This window comes from Pezoporus occidentalis, unplaced genomic scaffold (genome assembly GCF_034315485.1).
Source record: "Pezoporus occidentalis ecotype Australia unplaced genomic scaffold, CSIRO_AGI_Poc_V1 ctg92, whole genome shotgun sequence".
Lineage (NCBI taxonomy): Eukaryota > Metazoa > Chordata > Aves > Psittaciformes > Psittacidae > Pezoporus > Pezoporus occidentalis.
In genome coordinates, this window is record NW_026916284.1 from 1,969,700 (window position 1) to 1,996,520 (window position 26,821).

Sequence of the window (26,821 nt, forward strand, 5' to 3'; positions counted from 1 at the left end):
TAGTTTTTAAAAAATATTTATAGTTCTATACCCTAAAAAGGTCACCACAGGAACTGTCAGGTCTTTGGAGAGGAAGGAACAGAAAGAAAATCAGCATCAAAACCGTTTCACAACAGAAGATAAACTCCAATTACCAGCCAGATTTCACCTAGAGGACAAAGCCCCGGCTGCAGTGTGTGGATCTGATTTTGGGAGGGGGGGAAATCTTACCAGGAAGGTCAGAAACACAGGTGAGTAGCTAAAAATAACTAGTCTGGTATAAAGGTCTGAATTCCATGCGCTCATAGAACAGTCTTTTTTTGTGTTTTCCTTAAAAAATATATATATATAGTTATTGCTCTGTGGAGGGCGGGCGGGCGCGGGGCACCCTCAGTGGGGCAGCGCAGCAGGCTCCGTGGGGTTTGCTTTCTTCCGCCTCTTCATCAGCAAAGGGTTGGAGGAATCTTCGATCTTCTTGATCTTGATCTGCTCGTAGTCCACTCGCATGGTGGCCAGGGCGCTCGTCATCTCCTCCTGCGGGTAAGGAGGCAGCCCCATCAGCAAAGGCCTGCATGGGCACAGCCCTCCAGCATCCCCAGGGCAGGTTATCCCCCTGCCATGGGGCTGAGCTGCAGCAGGGGCTGAATGCTCCACTGCCACTTATTGCAGCCCCCTCCCAAGCACTGATCTCCCCAGGATGCACTGGGCCCAAATGAGCCTGGGTTTGTAATGAGAAGGCACAAGTGGGCAGTCCCCCTGTGGTACCCGGGGTGCAGAGTGTTTCAGAGGCAAGAGAGGTTTTTACCTTCACATCCTCCCATAGATCCTTCTCCTCTTTCAGCACACGGCTGGTGTGCAGTGGGGTCTGGGGCACCTGCATGGATTGCTGTTGAGAGAGTGGAGGAGTGTGAGTTGGGAGCCACAAGCATTCCCTCCCATCCCTGCTCCATCCTCATCCCCACGCCATCCCCATCCTCATCCCTACCCCATACACACCCCCAGCCTCATCCTCATCCCCTCACCTCACCAAGCCCGCACTTACCATGATCCAGGGGTGGTTCATGAACTCTGTTATCGTCATGCGCTGAGTCGGGTCCGTCTTCAGCAGGTTGCGGATCAGCTGCTTAACTGGAAGGGTTTGTGCATTAGCAGCTCCCAGCAGGGCTTTCCCCATGTTCCAAACCTGAGCCAGCAGCCCCAAAATGCCACCACGCACCTCCCATTCCCTCCACGCCAGAGCTCCCCCTGATCAAACCCTCCAGCAAAAGCCTCTTGAAGCTGCTGCTCCACCAAGAGGTGCCCCACGCTGCTGGACACAGGGCTGACCCCAAAGGGACTCCTCAGCCGGGGGACCGGGTTTACCTTCCTCCGACACTTCGGACCACTCAGGATTGGGGAACTCGTACTGGCCCATTCGGATTCGCTTCTTCATGCCAGGTGAGATGGCCAGGCCGTGGTTGGAGTAGAAGGGGGGGTACCCGCAGAGCCTGCACGGGGAGAGGGAGCACAGAGTCATCGTCAGCCCAAGCCAGCACCCGAGGGGCACAGGGCAGTGCTGGGAGCAGGAACAGCACAGCCAGGAAAGGCTCAGCCCCAGCAGCCAGCTCGGAAGCTGCATCCCTCCTCCTGACCATGGCAGGATGGAGAAGGACCCACAGGACTTACAGAATGTACATGATGACTCCAAGGGACCACATGTCGCAGGACTTGTCGTACTTCTCTGGGCCCAGCACCTCCGGGGCTGGTAAAGAGAGAAACAAAGTCCTGAGCCCAAGCGGCAGCACCGGGAGAGAGGGATCTGAGCATCCCACGGAGCTGCAGCACGGCCATGCAGGCAGCAGGGGCAGGAGCTGCAGGCTGCATGCACCAGCGAGCACCAAACCCTGCAGCAGCCAGTTCCAAGCATCCCAGATAGGAGTTGCCCCCAACACCACGCAGCGATGAAGGCTCCAGGCTGGACGCAGAGGCGATGGGCCGCACGTTGCACCATCTAAACCTCCTCCAGCCCTGCAAACCTACAAGCTCAGACCCCCGCAGCCACTTACCCACGTAGTACGGCGTGTAGCACGGAGTGGCCAAGGAGTTGTGCGTGGTGGTTTCTTTAGCAAAGCCAAAGTCCGTGAGCTTTAGCACAGCGTTGGGCCTTTTGGAGGTGTACAAGAGGTTTTCTGGCTGTGGAAACACAGGAAAGATGATGTGAGCAGAAGAGCCGGAGCAGGCTGGGCACTGCCCGAGGCCAAGCAGGGCTCAGCACCGCTGGGTGAGCATGCAGCATGGTACCTTCACATCCCGGTGCGCAATGTTGATCGAGTGCAGGTACTGGATGGCTTCCCCAATGCTCTTCATTATCTCTGAAGCCTCTGAAGCCAAAAGAACCCCCCCCCACGCCAAACATGAGAAGCCTTTATAAGCAAAACAAGCATCACTCCACAAGCCAGGGGCCAAACAGCCTGGCTGAGGCCAAAGGGGTTTCATCTACCTGAAGCAGAGGAAACCTCCCCAAGCAAAGCACCCCACAGCCCCCACCCCTGGGTCAGGAGCATGCAGCAAATGGGAGAGAAACTCCCATGGGAAGGGATGGGGCACACTCCATCCCTGACCCCTGTACCCAACAGCATGAGCCCCAAGGAGGGGCTTGCTCTGCAGGTGGGGACCCCAAATCTGCAGGGAAACCACCGTAGGATGGGAAGCCAAGGGGCATCAGGCTCAGGGTTTCAGCCATGCAGAGACTTTTCCTGGCCACAAGAGCAGAGGGGGATGAGATTTATGAGAACCACAGCCCCTGGACTTCATCTTTTGAGGGAGGGAGGTATTCCTGGAGATCACTGAAGCTCCTGCATGTGCTGGTGTGGGATGGATGGGCTCAGGAGCAGCTGAGAAAACACCCCCTAACCCTGCTCTCAGGTGAGCACACACAGCAGAGCCACTCACACCCACATTCCTCATTCCCCACGTGCAAAGCCTTGCTGGGGATTCAAAACAGCAATTGAGGGAACGGGCTGGAGCAGAGACACTCCTATACACATCGAGACACGGTCCAAAGACAAAACTCCAGATCGCAGTGGGCTCCATACCCCGTTCTGTGAAGGCCTGGTCTCCCCTGTCCTGAATTCTGCTGAAGAGCTCCCCGCCGTCCAAGCTGCAAGAGAAGCAGAAGGCGTCAGATGCTGCGGTGCCTGCCCCACACCAGCACAAGCAGCACCGAAACCTCTGACGCTCAGCCAGGAGCTGCACAAGGTCAGCAAGAAACCAACCCCGTCCCCATCCAAACCCTTGGGTGGCTGCTTCTGGGCACGGGGCGTTTCAGAGCCTCCCCCTTCCAGAAATGAGCAGGGCCGAGGCTCGGTGCTGGCGGGGAGGTGCCGGTGCGAGCGGACGTGGTCTCGCCACCAGACCACAGGAACACATTTACAGTAAAGGCAGGCAGCACGCTGAGCGCTCCCGGCACGGTGGCCTCCTTCAGCTCACGAGCCAGCCGCCTCCCGGCACGCGAACCCCTGCACAAGTGCTGAGCAAGGACCACGGCACAGGCTTGGTGTCGGCGGCACCACGATGGGCTCACTGGTGGCATGGGGAGGCAGAGGCTGAGCCCCGCTGCAGCACAGCTAGCGCCCACGTGAGGTGCTGGAGAAGGACAGTGTGGCGTGGTTTTTGGTACCAGCCGGTAACTCAGGACCTTGGCACAGTTCCCTGAAGTACCCTAAGGAAAACTCAGCTCCCAGAGAGATCAGGAGTGAGAGCAGGGATAATTCTCCATGAGAACAGTGATAACGGCACTTCCTGCCCCTGCCTTATCTAACGGGAGCAGGAACGGTTTCTGGCTTTCCCAGGGCTGATAGCATCTCCTGCCAGCACCCCTGACGTTCACTGGACATCTGCAATACACATAACACGCAGCCACCGGGGTCAATCACTGCACAGAGACACCGTGCTCATGCTGCAAGTCAAACACTGCCTTGTGACGGGCACTGCACCCAGAGCATCCCTTGGACCACAGGGAGCTGTCATTGCCCCAGGGACGCGTTTCCTACCATTCAGCTACTGCTCTCTCCCCACACAAGCCGATGCGCTGCACAGCCCTTTCCCATCCTGCCTGCCCAGCATCCCAGCACAGTTCTCAGAAAGCTCTTCCCACACAAGAGCTGCTCACGGCTGCCCCAGCACTGCTCACGGTGCTCCTCACACCCACTGCCCCCACCCAGGCAACCTACCACTTGCCAGAGGAGAGGTTTTGGCAAGGAAGCTGCATCAAATCACAGCTGCGGTTGGGATGTGGTTTCAATACTTTCCCCTTCATCCCTCCTCCTCCTCCCCAGGTTACAGCAAACATCTACCCGAATCGGAGCCGCTCGACTGCTGCTGCGAGAGACGCAATAGCATCAATGGAAGCAGCAGCTCGGCTTGGCTGCGCCTCACCCTGCAGCAGGCTGCTGGGCTGCCAGGAACCTGCTGACTCCCCCGACTTTCCATGGCCAAAGCAAGTTTGGTTATGATCCACCTGCAGCGAGAACCACAGGCCCTAAGCCTCCCGACAGCAGAGCGAGTTTTCAGAATGACTCAGAGCCAACCCAACTCCTGTCATCCCTCCAACACCAGCAGCACAGCTCCTCTTCCATGGCTTGCATCCCTACGGCTCACCGGCTGCGTGTCCCCACGGTCCACAGCTCCCCTGCAGCAGTGCAGGAAGGTGCTCACCTCCCCTTTTGGCATCACCCCCCCAGCCCTGCAGGGCTTGCAGGTGCTCCAGTGGGGACTCACCACTCCATGACGATGAGCAGACACTTCCTCCCCTGGTAGAGGTTCTCGTAGACATCCATGATGCGGACGATGTGCGCGCACTGCGATGCTCGCCAGTGCAGCTCCACCTCCCGCCGGGCCTTCGGGCAGTCCTGCAGCATCTGTAAGAGAAACGAGACCCCATCAGCACCGAGCTCCCCGAGGAGAACTGGGCTATGACTCCCCATGGGCACAGCACCCACTGGAGAAGACGCAGAGACAGAGGCCAAGCGAGGGTGATCTCTGCAAGCAGCACCGAGGTGAGCTCCAGCGCGCTCTGCAATGCCTCCATCCCCATCTAGTGGGAAGAGCACGAAGCCACCCACTCTCATGAGCTTTTTACCCTCCCTTCCAAGGCTGGTAAAAGCTCAGCCCGGCTGCTTGCCACCTTCCCACGCTCCGAGATGCCTCCCTGGATGCCAGCCATCCTGTGCCACCAACCACCAGGGCTTCCAGAGCGCTCACAAGCAAACCTCTGCACACTGGGACCTGCAAGCACTGCCCCCCTGGGTGCCACCGCACAGCCCCGCTGCACCCTCACCGTGGGCACCGTCGCACAGCCACACGTGCCTGAGGAGGGGACGAAGCCACTGCCAGATGCTCCCCAAACAGGAGCAGCTCTTCACTGAGGCTCCTGCCCTTCCCAGAGACAGCTCAGTTGCCAGGTGTAGGAAGGATTGGCTCATCTGCCAGAGACTATTAATGACCACGTTCGTCAGGACAACCAACCAGCCTGAGTTATTATACTCCTAAATATAGAACAACAAACGTGTCTATCTTGAGCGCAGTTCATTTCCCTTCCTGTCTCTGGCAGCTCTAGGGCCGGGCTCGGTGAAAAGCCCCTGCGCAGGTCTGCGGCTCCGTGGGTGCATGAGCACACATAGAAACACATCCCCTGGGAATCACAGGGTCATGGGATGGGTTGGGGTGGAAGGGACCTTAAAGCTCATCCAGCTCCACGGGCAGGGACCCCTTCCACTGGAGCAGCTTGCTCCAAGCCCCTGTGTCCAACCTGGCCTTGAACACTGCCAGGGATGGGGCAGCCACAGCTTCTCTCTGGACACCCTGTGCCAGCGCCTCAGCACCCTCACAGGGAAGAGCTTCTGCCCCAGAGCTCATCTCAGTCTCCCCTCTGGCAGGTTAAAGCCATTCCCCTTGGCCTGTCCCTACATGCCCTTGTCCCAAGCCCCTCTCCAGCTTTCCTGCAGCCCCTTCAGGCACTGGAGCTGCTCTCAGGTCTCCCCTTCAGGAGCCTTCTCCTCTCCAGGCTGCCCCAGCCCAGCTCTCAGCCTGGCTCCAGAGCAGAGCTGAGACCCCTGGCCCCCAGGGAACACGGGTTCATGCTCACTGCAGCCCCAGCAGCCCCCCACTCAGTGCCTGGTTACACACGAAACCATCAGCGCTCACGTGAGCCCTGGCAGAGTAGCAGGGATTTGCATCCCTGCCTGCAACAGCATTTGCCTTTTGCCACAGGGAAAAGAAGCAACAGCATCCACATTCAGCCACCCTCCTGTAACCCCGTTACCTGGGTTTGGTTCACACCTCTCCTGCTTCCAAGGTGGAGGAAGCTCACACCAGTCAATAGGGTGTGAGGTGAGCTCTGGCACCAAACCATCTGGAAGCCTGGGGAAGACCAAAGAGGCCGAGCCCCCTTTTGCACCAAGGCAAAAGGAAGCCAGGGCAGGAGGCTGGACAGTCCCTCCTTGCTCCTCTATTGCTTAAATCATCCTAAGAACCAGGTCCTACCAGAGCCAAAGCCATAAGCGAGCACAGGGTCAGCCCCCCCCCCAGCAGCCACATCAGCAGGGAAGGGGTCTGGAGAACAGCTTGGTTATTTGCAGCTCTGCTCCCAAGAGCCTGGCCTGGGGAGCCAGGAAGCTGGAGAGAAAAACCCATTTGTGATTACACACTGGGAAAACGGGGCGGCAGGAAGCAGCATTCACATCGTTCCGTGCAGGACAAGCAGGAGAGCTGCAGAAATCCGTGCTTCCAACTGTCTGAGGTCAATCAGAGGCTTTGAAAGGAGCTGCACTGTGTTTCTGATGAAGCGGGAGGCAGCAGCCTCTATTACCTGCACCAGCACAGCTCTGACGTCTGCTTTTGTACTCGCAGGTGAGCAAACAGCCAGTGCCAGGCTCCCTCCGCTCCCGGGATGCAGAAGCTGCTTCTCCAGCTTCCAGAGGGGCAAATTAAACCTTATTAAGGCAGTGATTTGCTCTATTTAGGAAATGTTCCCATGGCAGGTGGGAGCGGATGAGGCTGCATGGGGAAGGCCATTACCGCTGCAGGAGGGATGTGGTGATGCTCAAACCATGCTAGAAGCAACCCACAGGCCTGGCATCACCCACTGCACACACACACACACACACACAACCTCCATCCTGCCCCTGTGTGCCCCAGGTAGCCAGGGATGTAAAGAGCACAAAGAGAACACGCTGTCCGGTCCTGGTCCAGGCAGCAATCCCAACAGGTCCTCACCAGTTTCTCCTCTGTAGCAGTGAAACCCCCGGTGGGTGACACCCTGATGTGACAGGCATTGCTCTGGCCATAGGAAGGTACTTGGGGGTGTGCAGCAATGCTGCCCACGTCCCCGATTTAGCTCCAGTAGCCAGAGCAGCCCAAGATCTGTATTTCTTGGCTTGCAACAAGGAGGCTGGGATGGGAAAAACACCTCTTGTTTCCCTGAGGTTCAACAAGGGTGAACTGCCCCCACTGCACTCCCGCTGAGGGCACCAGCCTGGGGACACTGTCCCCTCCCACCAGCTTCCGTGGTTCTGCAACCACAGTTAACCCTTCAGAGAGGGGTGATGCCAGCGGATGGACACCCCTGACTGCTGCTCCCAGCTCAGCTTTTCCACCTCTTCTCTCCTGCTCCCCTTCCAAAGGTCTTCCTGGAGATCAGACTCCTCATTATTTCCAATGGGAAAGGGTGCATAAGTGTCTTCACGACGGGGCACAAGAACCTCATCCAGCCTGGCCTTGAATGCTTGGGACCTTCCAGAACCCCTGCAGCAGCTTTTTTCAGCACCTCTGAAAGGCAGACCCTGGAAGAAGCTGCTCCTGAGGATGAAATGGCTCAGGGGTGTCTGCAGGGGGACAGCACCCCCCCGAAACCCAAACCCCAGCACGCCACGGAAGGGCCAGGGGGGGTTTGCCCCATTCACTCAGTCGCACGTTGACCTGAATTCCCCCTCCATCACCTCACACCAAGCACAGGGAAGGTGGGTGGGCGCCCGGGAAGGAAGGAAGGAAGGAAAACGCCGGAGGAAACAAGGGAGCTGGAGCCTCCCACACTCACATGTGTCCTCAGGCAGCACTGATTCAGTCTCACCGCCTCCTCCTGGCATGATGTGCCATGAATCAGGGCTCCAAAGGAAGCTCCCTCCTCCACTGGCAGCGCAGGAGGTCCCAGGCGAGCTGCCCCTCGCCCTGGATGCCACCACGGCCCCAGTGGGGCTGTGAGAACACACTGCGCTCGCTCAGCTTGCCAAGACAGCCCTTACCCGAGAGCCTGCAAGGGAAAACTCAGCCCCCATGGGAGCCTGCCAGGACCGCTGAGGACGAGGCACAGACCGGCACGCCGAGCCGCTCACCCTGCAGGGCTGCCCCGCTTCGCGCTCCAGCTGCTGCTGCAGGCAGGGCTATTTTTATTGCCCTGTGTATTCTGATCGCACCTCGGCTCCCAGCAGAGCGGCACAGGCAGCACTGCCTGGCCTGGGCAGCAAGCACCCCTCCAGCAGGACCCTGCCGCCCCGAGGAGCTCCCCATCGGCCACCACAGGGGTTCAAATGGACTCTTCTTAAGTTGCAGTAAAAATAAACCCACAGTGAAGACAGACAGGCTGCCATCCCCCTGTGTCACCAGCAAAGCAGCGGCTCCCCTGCCTCCATTGCGCACATGAGGTCCAGGATCCCCTGACCCGGGTAGCAGAGGCTGTTTCCTAATAAACCAAAAGGATTTCACTCCTCAAAGGATTTGCCTCTCCTGATCTTTCCATGCGAACCCGTTGCCAACTGGTGTCAGCTGCTTAACGCGCTCACAGAGCCGGGGCTGGATGCTCTGCACACGCTGTTCCCACCACGCAGCACTGGGAGGCAAAGCCCCATCGCTCCCTGCATGAGGCACAGCGCTGGAGCAGGCTGATCAGCCCCCACGGGTCTGTCTTCTGCCTTTAATGCCAGCACATTTGGGTGATCACCCCCAAGCTGCTCCAGCAGCACAACACAGCAAAGCTCCGTTCCACTCTCCCTGCTAGGAGCTACAGAAGTAAAGGCACGAGTTTCAAAGCCCAGAAGAGGAATTCTGTTACCAAACACAGGGGAACTCATGGCTCAATCACAGCACAGGAACAATTAAACGTGCAGCTCAGGAAACCTCCCCCACACGGTCATGGCTCTTTTATATAAACCTTTACATGAACCCATCCCCACTGCTTACATCCAGCAGTGCTCAGACAGAAGCAATGGGACTTTCCTAAGCTGGGATCACTTCTGCTCTTGCCCACGCACGCGGAGCCACAGACAGGCCCTGCATGAAGAGCTTTAAGCCCCAACAGAGCAGGCAAAAGCCTCATCCTCACGTTTGGTTTGCCTGGGGAAGCCAGAGAGGAAAGGTGATGTGTCCGGAGGAGGAGCTCTGCACGGCTAACACAGCGTCCTGCCTGCAGCGTGCCCCAGCCTGCCACGCCGGGGTGACTGCTCAGGAGGGTGGCTGCTGCTCCCTGATGGAGACGGCTCCATCTGAGCCTCCAGGTTTGCAGGGCAGGGCAGCACCAGCCACCAGGTACCCCCCATCCGGAGGGATGCGGCCGGACCATTCCGGACGGATGCGAGCGCAGCCGGCTCCGTGCATCAGCGGCTTCATCCCCTTCCTGCTGCGGACAAAAGGTCAACCTCCACATTCACCTGCCCCAGGGCAGATGGAGAGGTTGGAAAAAGCATCCCAACAAAAGATGACAAAGAGGGAACAGGAGCGGAGACGCAATTCAGAGCGAGCAAACGCGCACTGACGCACACTTGAGCTGCTCAGCCACATTCTCCAAGCCTGAATTACCGGAGAGCTTGGAGGAAGACCCAGAGCCATCGCAGGGAAAGCTTCCCCCTCGTGTGGCCCAAGACAAGCAGCAAGCCAGGCACAATGATGCTGCGTGAGCAAGGGCCGAGCTGAAAGCCCTGCAGGGAGCAGGAGCGGGCAGACCCATCCCGGCTCCTGCCAGTGATGTTGCAATGGGGCAGAGGATGGAAACGGGGCAAGGGAAGAGGCGGCTGTTGCACCACGGTTACACAAGGAGCCCTGCTCACCACAACCATTGCACAACCCCTGTGCTCCCACAGGGGTCCCAGCAGCTCCCCACGGGGGTCCTTGCCCACAGAGGATGCTCAGGACCCCCCAGCCCACATTCCCTCCCCAAACCCAGGGCATCTGCTGAGCATTGCCTCTGCCTGCAACAGATGCAGCAGCTATTCAGCCTTTTCAGGCTGCAACAAAAGCCTCTCCCTCCACACAAAGGCAAAGAGCAGAAGAGAAGCCTGGGCTTCAATAAGAGCCACCTGCCAGGGGCCTGTGTCCCCAGTGTGCAATCGGGGTGCTGCCCCCCGGCCAGCCCTGCTCTGCACAGCCCATGTCCCAGCAGCAGAAGTATTCCTGGCACACGGCTTTCAAGGAGATGAAGCTCCGAAGCGGGTACCTGGGAGCAGGACCCTGGATGCTGAGGAAGAGCCACCAGCGTGGTTGGGATGAGGAAGCAAAACTCATAGGGAAAAGTCAAAGCAGGCGAATGCTTCAAGACTTGGAGCAAGCTGCTCCAGTGGAAGGGGTCCCTGCCCGTGGCAGGGGCTGGAGCTGGAGGAGCCTTAAGGTCCCTTCAACCCAACCCATTCCCTGAGTCTATGGAACACATCCCAGGGCCTGGCTCTGCAGGGAGCACGTGTGGATGGATGTAATGGGGGGGTCTGAGCCACCTCTCGGTGTTTCAGCCGTGGGGAGGCCGCTGCCCTTTTTAGCAGCATCCAGCTCTTTTTCCTCTCTTCCCACTCCTTAACTCCCCCCTCTCTGCCGAGCTTCAGGGCCAGGCTCAGCTCTTGCTCCCTCCCCAGGTTCCCTACCGGAGCGGCTCCCGATGGGAAGCGCCGCACATGTGCTTTGGTGATAGGAAGTGGTTGATATTTACAGGTGTGATTAACACAGATGCAAGCACTCACGTCAACCATTAACTAGCACTGACCTACGGCCTCTGCGCTTCCCTCCGCAGGCACAGCCTGAACAAAGCCCTCACCGTGGCACCGAGCTGCCCCTGCCCCGCGCTCACACACAGACTCCAGGCAGGAGAACGGCCTCAGCCTCCACCACGCAGCCCATGGGCAGCCCCAGGCACTCGAAGCATCACTTCAGGTCCTTTGCTCCATCAGCTTCACAGGGACAACCCTGCCCAACCGACCCCTGCCCCAGGGACAGCTCTGGGGGGGATTGCCCCCATCTGCATCCCAGAGCTGCTTTTGTATCCAGACACACCCCTTACTTCTGTACTTGAAGAAACAACTCTTCCCTGTGAGGTACATGCTGCCCAGCGAAGCTGTGGCTGCCCCATCCCTGCAACTGGATGGGCTTTAAGGTCCCTTCAACCCAAATCACTCTGCTTCTGACTCCAAGCTGGAAGTGATGTTGGGCAGAGGCTCAGACTGGCCAGACCCACACTTATGAGAAGCCCCCCAACACCCATCGCTTCCCAGCAGCTCCTGCCCTGCACAATGATGAAGTTTCTTGGGGCTCAGCTCACGGGTAGGGTGCCCCATGGGGCAGTTCTCCTCCCAGCAGAGCCAGCATCCCATCAACACACACCCCAGAGCACTGCAAAGAAACGTAGATCCAAATACATACATTTAAAGAAGGGAAAAAAGATCCAACCCACACAATTGAAACCACAAAGCTGCATCAGGCCAAGCACTCTGCAGCACCATTCACCCCAGTGCTGGACACGGCACGGCCTGGGGACACATTTCCTCCCCCAGTGCCAAGCCTGGGGAGGGTTTCATCTACACACCCTCGGATGTCGGTGACGACAGCACCCTTTGCATCATTCTGTCCTTTCCTCAGCTGTTTATTTAATAGAGCTTCGCCCTCGTCATGGGCTCTGTCAACACCAGGGCTCAGCAAACACCTTCCTGGATGAGGCCAGGATGTGGTGCCCCACAGGCAGCTCTGGGGGATCACCACAGGGATGCAGAGGGAAGCATCCCACCGGCAGTCAGGACCCCAACGTGAAAGCTCAGAGTGGTGCCAGTCTAGGGGGTTGGCATCACACTCCAGAGCAAGGGCTCAACAGCAGAGGTTTGATGCTCTTGCATCTCTTCAGCACACACACACAGGCTGCCCTTACTCCAGAGCCCAGCAAAGCCAAGCTAACTGCCTACACCAAAAGCAACTCCCATTAGCTGGGCCTCACAGAGCCCGAGCCCAGCAATAGGAATACCAGACAGGAACCTCCGGGAGGCCCATGGAGAACATCATCCCCCACGAACCCCTCCAGACTGCAGCAGGGGGCACAAGCCCCAGACCAGCTCCAGGGCTCCCAGGGAGCAGATCCAGGTGCCAGCGCTCCGGCCCCGCAGCCGCCCGGGAGGCACTGGAGCTGCTGCCCAGCAGCATGCAGAGACCACGTTCTGATCCGTCCATAGACTCCGCAGCATCTTACTCACCCAGGCTTCATTCAGCATCTCTAACAACAGGCACCCAAGGCTGGGCTGCCCGTCTGCTGCAGCGGCGAGGAGCTGGCGAACAGGAGCACCAGGACACCTCCAATCTCCCTCCAAAAGACCTGGAGCGCTTCCCTGCTGAATCCCCCCACCCACAGAGCATCTCACATCCTGACAAAGCTGTTATCAGCAACTCGCCCTTATCACTACAGATACCAGGAGTTTCAACCACTGAGTGGAACAAACAGGGCTGGGAGAGATGGAGAGGGAGATGGCAGCGATCCTGCTCCAACACAGATGCACAGCCCCTCACATCAGGAACAGGGGCACTCCTTGAAAAGCACTGAGGGCAAAAGCAAAGGCCTCTGCAAGGGGAAAGTGCCCTCTCCAGGAGCTTGCAGCAACCCCAGGCTCCCCGAAACAGCCCAGCTCTGCCTGCAGCATGGGAGGTACCCAGAGTCACAGATCCAATGGTTTCCAGGAGATAACCCGGGTTTAAACCTCCTGCCAAGCCCACAACTCCCAACACCCATCAGAGACACTTACGCAAGAGCTGCCCGGATGCTCTCAGCAAGCTGCCCAGTGCAATGGGCAGGGAGGTTGCACAATGGTTGGAGAGGAAAAGGGAGTCAGCAGAGCCCAGAGGGGACAGGGCTGGCCTGAGCAGGCTGCTATGGGTGACAGTGGCTCCGAAAGCAGCAGCTATGGGAGCTGTGGGGTCACAGTTGTGGGACCTTAAAGCCCATCCAGCTCCAACCCCTGCCCTGGGCAGGGACCCCTTCCACTAGAGCAGCTTGCTCCAAGCCCTGTGTCCAACCTGGCCTTGAACACTGCCAGGGATGGGGCAGCCACAGCTTCTCTGGGCACCCTGTGCCAGCGCCTCAGCACCCTCACAGGGAAGAGCTTCTGCCTAAGAGCTCAGCTCAGTCTCCCCTCTGGCAGGTTAAAGCCACTTCTATTAAGTCACGCTGAGGATAACATACATGCTTCCTGCTCTGCTTGGATCCAATTGCCTTTTCCCCACCCCAGCCGAGATCCCTGGATGCCATCCCCAATTGCAGGCAGCGCCGCTCAGACCCGGCTCCCACCCTCACCTATGGGTGCGAGAAGCGATGAGCTGCGGCTACTGGAATTCCAGGCTGCAGGGATGCGCTGCCAAATTTCCACAGCAGCCCCAGCTTGTGTTCCAGCCGCATTTCCCTGAAAACACACATTTGGCAGGAGATCCAAGGAGCCTTTCGAGCGCTTCAGTGCCACAGACCAGAGGACACTGGGAGGACAGCAGACAGGGAGAGCAGCTCCGGAGAAGATGCTCCCATCCATGTCTGCCCCACAGAAACCCCAGAGATGCTGCAGAGACAAGGCAGGCTGCTGACGTGCTGTGACACAGATGTACCCTGTTCTAGAGCCGTATGGCAATGACAGCTCCAAACCCCATTTACCCCCCTCTTCTGCGGCCAGCAGACCTGGAGAGGTTGAACTCAAGAGGGAAGCTGGCTGCAGCCAGCAGCACACAACACGAGGCAGCAAAGCCAATTACAAGGACGAAGGACCCGAGTCCATCCCTCCAGCAATCCCAAATCCACGGCCCAAAGCGGGTAAGAAGATCTAGCAGGAGCAGAGCTGCAAAGCCTCAGCCTGGCTGGGCGCCCCAGGAACATTCAGATCTGGGTTTGCATTTCCAACTTTATCCCCAGTTTAGGCTCCAGCTCACTGGGTGCCCAGGCACAGAATCACATGCAGCCCTGACGCCAGCGGCTTGAATAATCCCATTACCCATGACGGCAAACGCTGCGCTGGCTGCAGAGCACCCCACTGGGAGAGAGCACCTTGTCCCAGCAAAGCAGCACCCTGGCCCAACGCTCCAGTGCATGGGAAGATGCTCCCAGCAGTGCTCAGAGAGGAGCCACGCTGGTACCTGATGGTTTGCACTGTTCCACCACGCTCCAAACAGCACTTGCGGCTCATAGCATAGAATCACAGATGGAACCACAGCATGGTTAAAGCCATTCCCCCTTGTCCTGTCCCTACGTCCCTTGTCCACAGCCCCTCTCCAGCTTTCTTGCAGACAGAATCATACCTACAGGAATCACTGCATCTCCAGCAGAACTCGTGTTTCAGGTCCTCTCGGGTCAGGGGGATCTACCAGCACTCACAGCCTCGTGGTCATTAGTCCCTTCCTGAGGCCACAAAGGAAACAGCGAGTTAATGCAACCATTAAACCTGCCGGTCACTGTAATCCCTACCTCGAACTGGTAAGATCTTAAAAGGCTGAGATCTTTGAAATAACTTAGCCACGAGGTACAAAAACCTGACTGCTTAAAAGGCTCTTAAAGCTCTCTGCATTCAGACCTGCTCTCATGTGCCCGGCTCTAACCCCCAAGGGCTGTTCCCCATCCATCTCCATAGGGGAACAGGCTGTAGAGGCAGGAGCCCTATCCAAAACAGGCACCAGTCACGCACACAGTCCTCGTGCCAGCCAAAGGAACATGCAGTTTAGCATCCTTCAACTGTGGAAGACGAGGAGCATCCACAGAGGGGATGAAACCCACTTTTAGTGGGATACAGGTCTCAGGGGCTTTTAAAATCCAGCATCAGAGATGCTCAACAGCTCTGGACCACGCTGAAATACCGATTCAACATCACCACCCAGGCCTGAAACAGGCTTCCTGGGGAGCAGTTGGTTAAGGCTGTGTTCCAATGCCAGCCCCTGGAGCTGGTGGAGGGATCACCCTGGTCCTCATGGATCCATCAAAGCCACCCTGCGAGGTCCTGCACAGCCTCTCCCAGCTCCCGCCTCCCTTGTGCTGCCTGCGCCACTGCCCACAGAGGAACCAAATGGTGTGGGGCAGCCGCTGGGCTGCTGTGGGGCACGCGGCAGCAGCCAGGCCCCAGGAGCGGGGCTGCAGCAGCCGCCCTGGCCGGCGCAGACGGTGGAGGGGAGGCAGGAGTTATTCTTGGAAACCAGGAGGTGAGGTCATGCTGCCTGAATGCTGCAACTTGAGGCCAGTGGTGCTCGGAGAGGAGCCTGACTCCAGCGAGGGCTGCGGGTCGGGAAGCCGGCTGGAGCCAGCAGGAAGAAAGGGTTTCTTAAGGAAGGGAGAGCTCATTCCTCCTGGGTTCTTGTGCAAACCCCAGCAAAGGGATGGGCTTTCAAAGAGCATCAGCTGCCGCCGCTGCTGCAACCAGACCACCCTGCTGTGGGGCACGTGAGCCCACCATGAAGGGTCCAGACACGGAGCCACGCTGCTCGCTGTGCTGCAGGGATGGCCAAATGGGCACTCCCGACCCAGACGCTCCTCCCACACCCACGGGAGCCCCACGCCACCCGTCAGGAGTCCATCCATCCCATCAGATCCCAGAGCACATCCTGGAGGCTTCCGGAAAGAGAAAGTCCCAGACTGGTTTGGGTTGGAAGGGACCTTAAAGCTCATCCAGTTCCAACCCCCTGCCATGGGCAGGGACACCTTCCACTAGAGCAGCTTGCTCCAAGCCCCATCCAATACTGCCAGGGATGGGGCAGCCACAGCTTCTCTGGGTGAAGAAGTCCCCAACTTGCTCTTTCAGGCTTCTTAGGTAGGAACTTTCTGGGAGTTTCCATCATCTTTGCCTTACCCATCATCCAGCAAACACACCAGACCTGGCTCTCAGTCTGCACAGCTTCAGATCATCAGTTATAAACTGCTTTAAATGCTCTGGAATAGGGAGCATGTGTCTGACAACGCTTAGATCATCACTCACTACCCAGGGGCAGAGCTGGTGCCTCCACAGCCCTGCAGACAGGAGCTGTCCTGAACACTGGGCTTTCCCCATGCCCGCGCTGGCAGATGGCAGAAACCTCGCTGAAGACCAGCGGGAGCTCAGTGTGAATGATAGAATCCTCGTTTTCCCTGGCTGTGTTAAATCACACAGGCAGGGGCTGTGCTTCCACCCTGGAAACAAGCAGCTCAGCTCCTAAGCCTTGTCCTGCTTCTGATGGGCTGCAGGACCTTCAGTAAATCACTGCGCCTCAGTTCCCCGCCTCTGAGAACGTGGGAAACACCACCCTTCTTTGCAAGACCTATGGCTGATGGCATGAGATTAAGAGGAAGAGCCCCGCCACTTCCTGGGCATGCACCAAAGCAAAACCCAAGCCCCTGCTCCCAGGCTGCAATCAGTCCATCTCAGCTGTCACTTGGGCTGCTCAGGACACGTCACGCATTTAGAAGAGATTATGGCAAATCCGAAACTGTTTAAACAAACTCAAACCCCAAGACAGGAGACTCCTTTGGTCAATGAGGTAATGAACCACTGCCTTGGAAAGCTCCCAGCGATGGCACTACACTTCCCAAAGCTTTTCAACTAGGGCTTGCAGAGACGGCCACAGCAGAGACATTTCTGATGTAGAGCTAAAAAACATAAATCCCCCACTGAGAGAGGAGCGCAAGCAGAGAGCTGCTCCCCACGAGTGTGAGCCCAAGATCCTCATCTACTCCATTCCTTAGGGGGGTATTTTTCCAGCTGGATTTGGGGGGGGGGGGGGGGAACAAAGCACTCTGATCTCAAATGAAGCTGCAGGAAGCCACAGTAAACACAGTGCTTTGGTCCCCAAAACAGCTCTCCAAGAATCCTTGCTATGGTGGCAAAGAGAGCATGAGGCCGCCAGCCACCCAAGCACGCTCAGCCACAGAACTGCTCAGTTCTCAGCTATGAGACACCTGCCCTATTTCCACAACAGGCATCTCTCAAGAATAACGACCCACAAAGGCACCGGCCTCCTTCCTCCTTCTCCATCACAGAAACCATCTCTCACAGATTATCTGACGAGGCTGAGAGCCAGATTTAAGAGCATTTCGCAAACACGCCCCAAGGCGCCAAGGATGCTCCAGAAACAGGCTGCCATGGAGGGGGCAAACCTGCAAACAGTCTCCAAGGCCCTGCGAAGCTCTTCCAAAGCTTCCCAATCCAGGTGAGGATTTCCTCTTTGAAGCTGGGGTTGGCAGTGAGGTTTATTAGGCTTTTTTTAAAGGAAATCTGCTCCAAAGAGCTTCATTGAGAGACACATATGATAAAACTTGCCATGTACCATTCCTCGCTCCCACTTTCCATCTGGCTCACCCGCAAATTAAGCCATTAACCCATATCTTGCCTAAAGATGAGTCTTAAACGTGGGATTTGCAGTAGGTGAGACAGGCCTTGCTCCCAGCCCCACTGCTGCAGCCTGTGTCACCAACACCAACAGCCTGACCACAACCAAGCCAGGCCAGCGGTGACCTACATAGAGCCAGCTGCACAGAAATGACAAGCCTAATTTTGCCTAGTCATACATCACACCAAGGTACAAGCAATAAAGGGGTAAGAAACCACCTAGACCTCACATTTCAGCTCCATCCATCACCCCTCCACAGACTTTATGTTCCCAACCGGCAGTAAATCACTGCACCTCAAAGCAAGCCAGGTCACGGGTGACTGGGACCATCGGTTGCCTATTTCCCACCCAATAACTCAGGGATGCCACAGTTTGGATGTTGCTTGGCACCAAAGAAGAGAATAAAAAAGAGGGTGGAAAACTGCAAAATAAACCATAAAAGCCTACACGAAAAAGGAGTATCTCCCGTTTTCACCAGGTGCTACACAACAAACCCAACGACCATCCATTAACTCACACACAGCACTGTTATTTAATGATGCGTCTCTGCCATGGACTACTGCACTGGAAGGAGAAGAAAACTGGCTGTAACGTTTCCACTGCTGCTGGAAAGCTCCTGAAGCACTGAAAAGTTCTAAGCAAATAAGGCTTGGAGCAAGCTGCTCCAGTGGAAGGTGTCCCTGCCCGTGGCAGAGCTTGGAACTGGATGAGCTTTAAGGTCCCTTCCAACACAAACTGTTCTGTGATTCTGTGACTCTCAGCAAAACCCTAACCTAAAACGTCTCAGTTTGGGAGAAGGATGTTGCTTGGGACCCAAGAGGAAGCACAAGAAAACCAGAAAACCCCATTAGCATCAGGGGGAGACACAATTCCTCCCTGACAGCGAGGATTGCATTATTATACAAGACTTTGGAATGGTAAATGTAAAGAGCAGTGTTCCAAATGGAAAGGTTTGCCGCACAACTAAAGCAGGCAGCACAGAGAGATTTCAGCTGTGGCTTCTGGCGTTAGGCCACGAGGATTCTTTTAAGCATCATCTGAAACATGACAACTCGATGGAATCACTTCTGCGGATCCTGCTTTAGGTCATCTTTCCACACTGATGCAGCCCATGAGTAATTCGGATCCAAATACCTCTCGGCAGGTCTCTAAAGGAGACATTAGCCCAGCTGCGTACCAGAGGAGGGGATGAAGTCAGCACACATCATGTCTGGAGCGGTCACCCCACCACGTTTGGGCTTGGGAGTCCACTCCGTATACTGCAATCAAACCACTCAAGCCTGTAGCTCCCACTCACCGGGGCAAGCCGGGTATGCACCGGCTCATCCAAGAGCGCAGACTCCCAGCGCTGCAGTTCTGAAGGTGCTGGAAGGAATCACTTACAGCAGCAGCTGTGCTGCTCTTTGGGAAGCCAGAGGCACGTCCAACCGCTCAGCTGAACCCTTCCCTCCCCAGCGGGGAGGTGCGAAGAGGCCGGGGCAGGGGACAGGGAAGACAACCAATGCTTTCCCAAAGCAGAGATTTGGCACTGAATACACCTCACCCTCCGGAGCCACACGGATGCTCCGTGCCACCCTCCCGCATCCCCATGCGAGCTCCTGCGCTCTGAGACACTTTCCACTGCAGCCAAGGAACCAGCACGACTCATGGAAGTAAATCCTGACTGCACTGCGCTCTGGCGTGGGCAGAATAACAGCCCCGACTATCCCAGTCTCCTCTGCCACCCTTCCCCTTTCAGGGCTGGAAAAGGGAAGTGCTGGAATCTGCACTTTAAATACGTGAGTCAATGTAGAAGCGAGGAGGAGCCCGTCTGTCAAAACAGAAGAGGGTTTTACTAATTCCCAAGCAAACGAGGTGACAACACACGTCGCCTTGGAGTACAACAGGCTGCAGCCCACAAGAAACGCCTGTGCTTCCAAAGGCAAAGTCAAGCTTCCACCCCTCCACTGACCCCCCCTCCTTCACCGCAGGCACCCAGCACCATCCCTTGCCAACCCCATCACCCCGGCAGCATGACTCGTGCCTCCGGAGCCCCCTGTTCATTCATTCATTCAGGTTAGGAGCCCCACGTACCCACAGATGGGCAGCTCTAACAACAGCAGAGGTGGGGGTTATGGGTTTAGGTGGGCTGGTTTTTTATCCTCGATGGATCTCAGTAACACCGAGGGTTTGAACAGCTCATGTGTGGGTGCAAAGCGCGTGGATGAGAGAGAACACGCCGCTGCCTCCGAGCAGCCTGCCTGCACCCGCGTCACCCGGCGTGCCTGGATCCATTCAAACTTCCCCAAGTCTCTCCAGCAGGGAGACACGCTCCCCCCTTTGCTCAATAAAGCTCATTGGGGTAAACAAGGAATCCAACGCGTTACCTAGGGTGGGTTATAACACACCTTTGCGGACACTGTAAGGGAAGCAAGCTGGGGATGAGGGGTACAGGTGGGAACCCTGCGATGTTCCCCGTCTGACAGCAGGGATGACAACAGCGGAGACAGAAGAGACCAGCGATGGGAGAGGGACACCCGGGTGTAAGGGAACGCCGTGTTCCGAGATGGGGGGACCCCAACCAGCCTGGGGACTCCCCTCCGCTCCAGACCCTCCCACCCTCCCCTGGATGTCATTTCCCTTCACCTCGCATTAGAAAGCCGGAAAGCCACGTCCTACCAGGGGGAAGGAACATCAATTAAAGGCGGCCGGGCGGCAGCGGCTCCATTGTCCCGGCCGGCTCCGCCGCACGCCCGCTCCCGCGGACGGCGCTGCCCCGTTTCCCGTCCCCCCGTGGGGCCCCCGGGACCCCCCGCTCCCCCCCGCCGCAAACACCCTCCGTCAGTGCCAGGCCTCGGCGCCGCTGCCCGCCCCTCCGGCCCCTTCCGCAGCCCGGCGGCGGGGCGGAGGCAGCGCGGAGCCGCCCGCTCGGTTCCCGGTTCCCCCCCGCTTCCTTCGCCCTCCGTCGAGGGGGGGCTCCCCCCTTCGCACCTTGAGAGCGAACTTCTCGCCGCTCTTCTTGCTGAAGATCTCCAAAACTTTCCCGTTGATGCCCAGCCCCAGCACTTGCGTGGTGACCTTGTAGTCGTCCGTGATGGCATTCTTCCGGATCAGCAGGCCGCCCTTCCCCGGGAACGGCGGCGGCCCGTGCTGGGGAGCGGCGGGCGGCGGCGGCGGCGGCGGCTGGGGCGGCGGCGGGCTGGGGAAGCCGGCGGGCGGCGGCGGTGCCCCGGAGAGCATGGCGGGAGCGCGGCGGGCCCGACGGGACGGGCGGCGGGACTCGCGGCCGGCGGAGCCCCGGGGAGCGGGATGGGGCTGGGGACGGGCACGGACGGGGGGGGGTGAAGCAGCAGCGCCGCCGCCGCCGCCGCCCCCCGCCGGTGCGCCCCGGCCCCGAGAAGAGCGATGGCTCCGGTGCGGCTCCTCCTCCCCGTCCTCCTCCCGGCGCGGCCCGGCTCTGATGTCAGCGCCTCGGCCGCCGGGGGAGGGACGGGGCGGGGCGGGCACCGGGCCTGCGCCCGCCGGGGCTGGGAGGGGGGAAGGCGGAGGAGGGACGGACCGGGGCGGCCCCGCCGCTTCCCCCCCCCCCCCCCGGAGGATGCGGGGCTCGGGAGGAGCCGCCGGAGCCAAGCGACGAATGGGAACGGGTCGCGGGATCCCCCCCGCCCGGGGTCCCGCGGGGAAAAAGCATCTCCACGGGCTCGCGCCCGGCTCCCGGCTCGGCCGCAGCTCCCGGGACCGCGCATCCAGCGCCAGCACGGCGGGGAACCGCTCCGGAAAGAACAAAGGCGTCCGGTAGCGACTCAACTGGTCCTGTTCCCACGTTCAACCCAGATCCCAACAAAGATGCTGAGGAGGCCGAGAGGGAAGGGATCGAGCCGAGGTGCCACTCAGCGTTGGGCTGCCTGGCATCCCCACCAAGGTCTCTTCAGCTGGAGCACAACGGGAAATCAAGACTTTTCATGTAGGCATGTAAAAAACCTGGCCTGGTTGTCACTGACGCCCATCCCTCCCTAACCCCCGTCACACAAAAAGCAGCCAGTGGCCCTAGGGAAGAGAGATGGAGAAACATGCCCAAAGCCAGGAGCAAGTGGCAGAGCCTTGAGTGCTCTCCTGAGGCCCAGCCACTGCTTTTTGGTAGCCAGGTAACATGTCCGGGCACGCACAGGAGCCCCCCCCTGCAGAGCCACACCACACATGGGCTCCAGGCTCGCTCTGAACCACAACAGGCTCTGGAAGCCTCTTTGAGATGCCCTCATGGAGGGTCCTGGTTGGAAATCAGTGCCTCCATCCACGCCAGCATCAGCAGTTTCACCAGTGTCACAAGGACAGAGCAAGCCATGGAAGAGGAACTTCCCTCCTCTTCACAACTAAAGGAAAACAACAGCAAAACAAAATGACGGCAGCACTCAGGAGAGTGGGCACCAGGGCCATGGTGCACAGGGCCCACAGCAGGTCCCCAACACACAACTGCCACCAGAAGAAAGCAGAATCATAGAATCCCAGCCTGGTTTGTGTTGAAGGGACCTTAAAGCTCCAACAGGGAAGAGCTTCTGCCTAAGAGCTCATCTCAGTCTCCCCTCTGGCAGGTTCAAGCCATTCCCCTTGGCCTGTCCCTACATCCCTTGTCCCAAGCCCCTCTCCAGGTTTCCTGCAGCCCCTTCAGGCACTGGAGCTGCTCTCAGGTCTCCCCTTCAGGAGCCTTCTCTTCTCCAGGCTGCCCCAGCCCAGCTCTCTCAGCCTGGCTCCAGAGCAGAGCTGCTTCAGCCCTCGCAGCATCTCCATGGCCTCTCCTGGCCTCGCTCCAACAGCTCCAGGTCCCTCCTGTGCTGCTGCCCCAGAGCTGGACCAGGACTGCAGGGGGGCCATCCCCAGAGAGCAGCAGAGAGGCAGGATCCCCTCCTGAGCTGCTGCTCACACTCGGGGAGGGAGCATGGGGGGGGGGGGGGGGGTGTTCTGGACTCAAGCACACACTGAATCCAGAGCCTGAAAGGAACAGGACAGGGAAGAGCGGCAACAGGGAAGAGCAATCTGTATCCTCTGCCCAGCCCTGCACCCAGGCAGAGCCGCTCGCACCAGAGCAGGATGCAGCTGGTCCACATCTGCCATCCCAGCAGCTTCTGTGATCAATACGATCCTCTCAGATTTTCACTCAAGCCAATAAAAGCACAATAAAAGGCAGTTCCAACCCGTGACTGATGGAGAGCTGAGCGAAGCAGCAGATCCAACTAATCAAAGTACATCATTAGCACTGAGAGACCGAGGGAGGTGGCAGCGATAGTCACCAGATGGAAGAGTGAGTAAACCCACACCAGGCACTGGCAGCTTTATAAATAAAGCTCTTGTCAAATTGGTGGTGCCTCTCACTGTGAATCCCGAATTTCCCTGTGGAGCCCACAGCACAGAGGAGGCCTTCACCTGCTCCCAGCACGCTGCGGTGGGATGCTCGCAGCAAGAACATTTCCTGCTGGGAAGGCAGACTCATTCTGGGAGTTGCAACATCTCCTGGAATCTGACCTTGCATCCTTCACCCCAATAACAAGAGGGTTTGGGGGGTCAAATCCAGTGTATCCTGTAACAATGGATCACAGATCAAAGATGCTTTAGAGCAGCTGGTGTACTCCATGGGGTTTTCCCAGCATCTGCCTCCCCTCACTCCGGCTTGTCTTGGCACGTTTGACAAACTGAGCTTTTAAACCCAAGTTTGTCTTCACAAAGGAATCTGGGCAAAGGAAAATGAATCCCAGCCCGGTTTGGGTTGGAAGGGACCTTAAAGCTCCTCCAGCTGCAAGCCCTGCCACGGGCAGGGACCCCTTCCACTGGAGCAGCTTGCTCCAAGCCCCATCCAACCTTCTCTAACCGAGCCATTTCCCTGCTGTTTCAGCCCTCTTTGCTCTGTAGCCCTACGTCCAAGGCAAACCCCATTCCGGCGGCAGCACGGGTGGAAGCCCCGCTTCCCAGGGCCACCTCCCCAGGGGGTGGCCGCGGGCCGGGGGTGCCGCTGGCGGTGCCGGGTGATGTGGCTGAGGGTGCCCGGGGCGTTCAGCGCCTTGCGAGCTCCCCCAGTCCCGGTGCCACCGAGGCCGAGCCGCCGCGAGGTGGCGAACGGCCCCCGCGCAGCCCCGCCGCGACGGGCGGATGGGGATGGATCGGGACGGTCCCTTCGTGCTGTCAGCCCCCCCCTCCGGCAGCTCCTGCGCTGGGAGGGAGCCCAGCGCCGTGATTTATGGCGCAGGACCAGCCAAGCGCTTTGAGACCGCCCGGGCTGGAAGGGAAGCACGGAGGTGAGCAGCACCCAGCCGCTGGCACGGCTTCCCACAGCAACCCCCTGCAGACAGGCTGGAAACAGGCTCGTCCTCACATCTGGGGTCCCGTTTCCAGGTTCTCCACGAACAGACTAAAATCAGGCCCACAAGCACCAAGATACCCTTTTCCCTGTTGATCTTTCACAGGGATGAAAGCGTGGGGCACAGCCAGATCCTCTGTCATCCGCACATCACACAGCGGTGCACAGCAGAGAAAGAAGCACCATGCGGGGACCACCAGCAGGATGCTGGTGGAAAGCTGTCCCACTTAAAAGGTGATAATACCCTTAAATAATCCTGCATGCTTTTAGGATAGGGGATAATAGAATTGGAAAGATGTTGTTAATTCCCGTGATAGATATTAATCTCATTTGCAAAGCAACGGGAGGATTGGAATAATGACGGGAAGTAGCGTGGGGAGTTGGTGCTGTGAGGTTTTTTCCATGCAAAGACAGCATGTTGAGAGGGAGATGAGCTCCATGAGGACATGGTGGGATGTGGGGAGCTGCCACCCCAGCTCTCAGGGCGTCTCTGTCCTAAGCTGCATTGCTCCAGGAGCTCCAGCTCTGCTCCCACCAGCTGCTCCTGCTGCGTCTCAGCCCTTGGAAGTGATCCTCATGCCTGGTTTGTGGATCTGTTTATGAAGCACTGTGGGATCCTTTAGGATGCAAGGAGCTTTTTATAACCTGGATTTATCACCCAAAAAGCAACCAGGAATTTTCTGCATTCAGTTGCTCATCGAGACAAGTCAGAGCACAGCATTTAGATGGAGATCCCATTTCCTAACCCCGCCAGAGCAGGGGGTGTCCCTGGCTGGCCATACCAGGACCTTGCCAGGGATATTCCCCACTGGCACCACCCTTCCGTGGCAGAAGGAGAAATGCCCCTTGGCACACAGCGGGGAGAGGCTTCCCCTCGGCAGATTAGCACCCAGCTGGCTCTGGCGTTGCTCACATACTGGAGCAGGATGGCTCCATAAACCCTTCCCGCTGGACATAGCGTAGCTGACACACAGAGCCCGTGACTGCAGGAAACACTGCTCAGGATTACATCCGTCTGCTTGACAGGTGCAAGGATTTTCCTCCCTTTTTTCCAGCCGGCCCCTCCACACATCTGAGGCTGAGATGAGCTCTGAGGCAGAAGCTCTTCCCTGTGAGGGTGCTGAGGCACTGGCACAGGGTGCCCAGAGAAGCTGTGGCTGCCCCATCCCTGGCAGTGTTCAAGGCCAGGTTGGACACAGGGCTTGGAGCAAGCTGCTCCAGTGGAAGGGGTCCCTGCCCCTGGCTGGGGTTGGAGCTGGATGGGCTTTAAGGTCCCTTCCAACACAAACCACTCTGTGACTCAGATTTTTCCACCAGGAAACTGTATTCTGGTTCATCACCCACAAGATGATGCCAAAGCTACTTCCTTAACTCACAGTCACAAACCCCACTACTCAAACACAGAAACACAGATCTAAAAGATTTTACTTTGGAAGGGATGGAGTCCAATTGACAAGCAAAAAACCACAGATCCCACACAAAACTGAGCCTGCAAGCAAATATTAGTGCTTGCCTAAGGCACATCTGAGGCCCCATGGCCTCAACAAGGAGCGATCAGCATCTCATGTCCAGCCCTCACATCATGACTCCAGCCCAATGTGTCCTGGTTTGTAGGATGGAGCTGTCTGCTTCACCACCTCAGTGACAGATCCCATCTCATGCCTCCCCATCACTCAGCGCTATGTGTGATTTAATGGGCAGCTCTGGAGCAGAGATAGGGAGCCCAGAGGCTTCTGAGTGCCAAATAACTCAGCTGAACTTGAAGAGACTCAGCTCCCTGTCAGCAGGAGCTGGTGTGGGAGCAGGTCAGGAGGGAGCCTCAGGCTCCTGCATGGCCCAGAGACCTTGCAGGGGCTCAGCCAGTGATATCTGTGACCTGCAAAGATTTGGCAGAGGCCTGACACAAGGCACTAAAGCTAAATAAGAGCCTGAGATGGGCAAACAGTGTCCCCAGCCTGGGCCCATCCGCCCAGGTGAGCCACAGGACATCCTGCAGGATTGCACAGGATCACCTTGGAGGGACGAGCAGGGTGAAAACCAGAGCACAAAGTGGAAAAGGACACGGGACAGAGGAACAGCAGCACACAGGCATCACAGGCACCGGGCTGGGTCAATGGGACTTGTTTTAAACCAGCATCCCAAGGCACCCTACCCCTGGGGGGCAGCTCATCCCACACTGCTGAGACCCCAAAGCAGGGCATAGGAGAGGGGTCTTCACACCAACCCAGGCTGAACCCAACCTGTCAGCACCTCCATGAGCCCCAGATGTGCCTCCCTCCTCTCTGTGCCCCCCCCCAACCCTGTGGGCACCCCCGTATAACCCAAATCCCTGCCCGCAGAGAGGAAGCATTAGTGTGACAAGATTGTGGTGATTAGCTCCATTAGCATAAGCAGCTCCTGGGCTGGCCCTAATCCAGAGGGACACAGGCAGCCCATGCACTGCTTGCCATCATCCCTGGGCTGTCCTGAAGGACCTGTGTGAGCTGGAGGAGACGATGCTCACCAGTGTCCCTGTGTCAGTGGGAGCACAGCACTGCATGCCCGCAGAGACCACCCGAGGCTCCCAGTTCAGCCCAACCCTTCCTAATGCAATTGCCACACTGGGATGGCTCTTTTGGCTCCCATGGCTGCCTTTCAGCTCACGGGCTGCTCCAACAGGAGCACAAGGTCCTCAGGGACAGTTTGCCCTGTGTATTTTAGAGTGCAGCTTTGTTTAGCACACCAAGGCAATGCTATAACCCAAAACCACCTCGCCTACATGGCAAGGAGCGCTCTCTGCAGGTTCCCACGCAAACCTGGGCAGTTACACATCCCAGACAGAACAGATCTGCATAAACCACTCTTGACTTGCACCTGCAGAAGGCTCCTTGGTGGGAGCCCAACTTACCCGCATGCAGCACCCAAAGGGAAGCACTGAAGAGC

The 26,821-nt window shown here is 57.9% G+C and overlaps 1 protein-coding gene across 2 annotated transcripts; it reads right to left on the reverse strand.

Annotated features, from left to right (window-relative positions):
- MAPKAPK2 (MAPK activated protein kinase 2) lies at positions 1-26,809 on the reverse strand. Of its 2 annotated transcripts, none has more exons than XM_062605433.1 (10): positions 26,787-26,809; positions 4,738-4,877; positions 3,054-3,118; positions 2,260-2,339; positions 2,025-2,151; positions 1,645-1,720; positions 1,342-1,466; positions 1,022-1,107; positions 785-865; positions 1-513 (listed from the first exon to the last, which is right to left on the reverse strand). In XM_062605433.1, the coding sequence occupies exons 1-10, from the start codon at positions 26,790-26,792 to the stop codon at positions 370-372; spliced, it is 930 nt and encodes a 309-aa protein (XP_062461417.1). In that variant the 5' UTR covers positions 26,793-26,809; the 3' UTR covers positions 1-369. The 2 variants fall into 2 exon arrangements, with proteins under 2 accessions (XP_062461417.1, XP_062461416.1); XM_062605432.1 differs by lacking the exon at positions 26,787-26,809 and adding an exon at positions 20,545-21,003.
- Between the last annotated feature and the right edge of the window lie 12 nt (positions 26,810-26,821).

Excerpts from the sequence above, each read along its gene's own strand:
- MAPKAPK2 (XM_062605432.1), bottom strand. The coding sequence starts at position 20,793 with ATGCTCTCCGGGGCACCGCCGCCGCCCGCCGGCTTCCCCAGCCCGCCG. Across the intron at positions 4,878-20,544 it reads GCGAGAAGTTCGCTCTCAAG|ATGCTGCAGGACTGCCCGAA; the intron begins GTGCGAAGGGGG and ends TTTCTCTTACAG. Across the intron at positions 2,152-2,259 it reads TTGCGCACCGGGATGTGAAG|CCAGAAAACCTCTTGTACAC; the intron begins GTACCATGCTGC and ends GTGTTTCCACAG.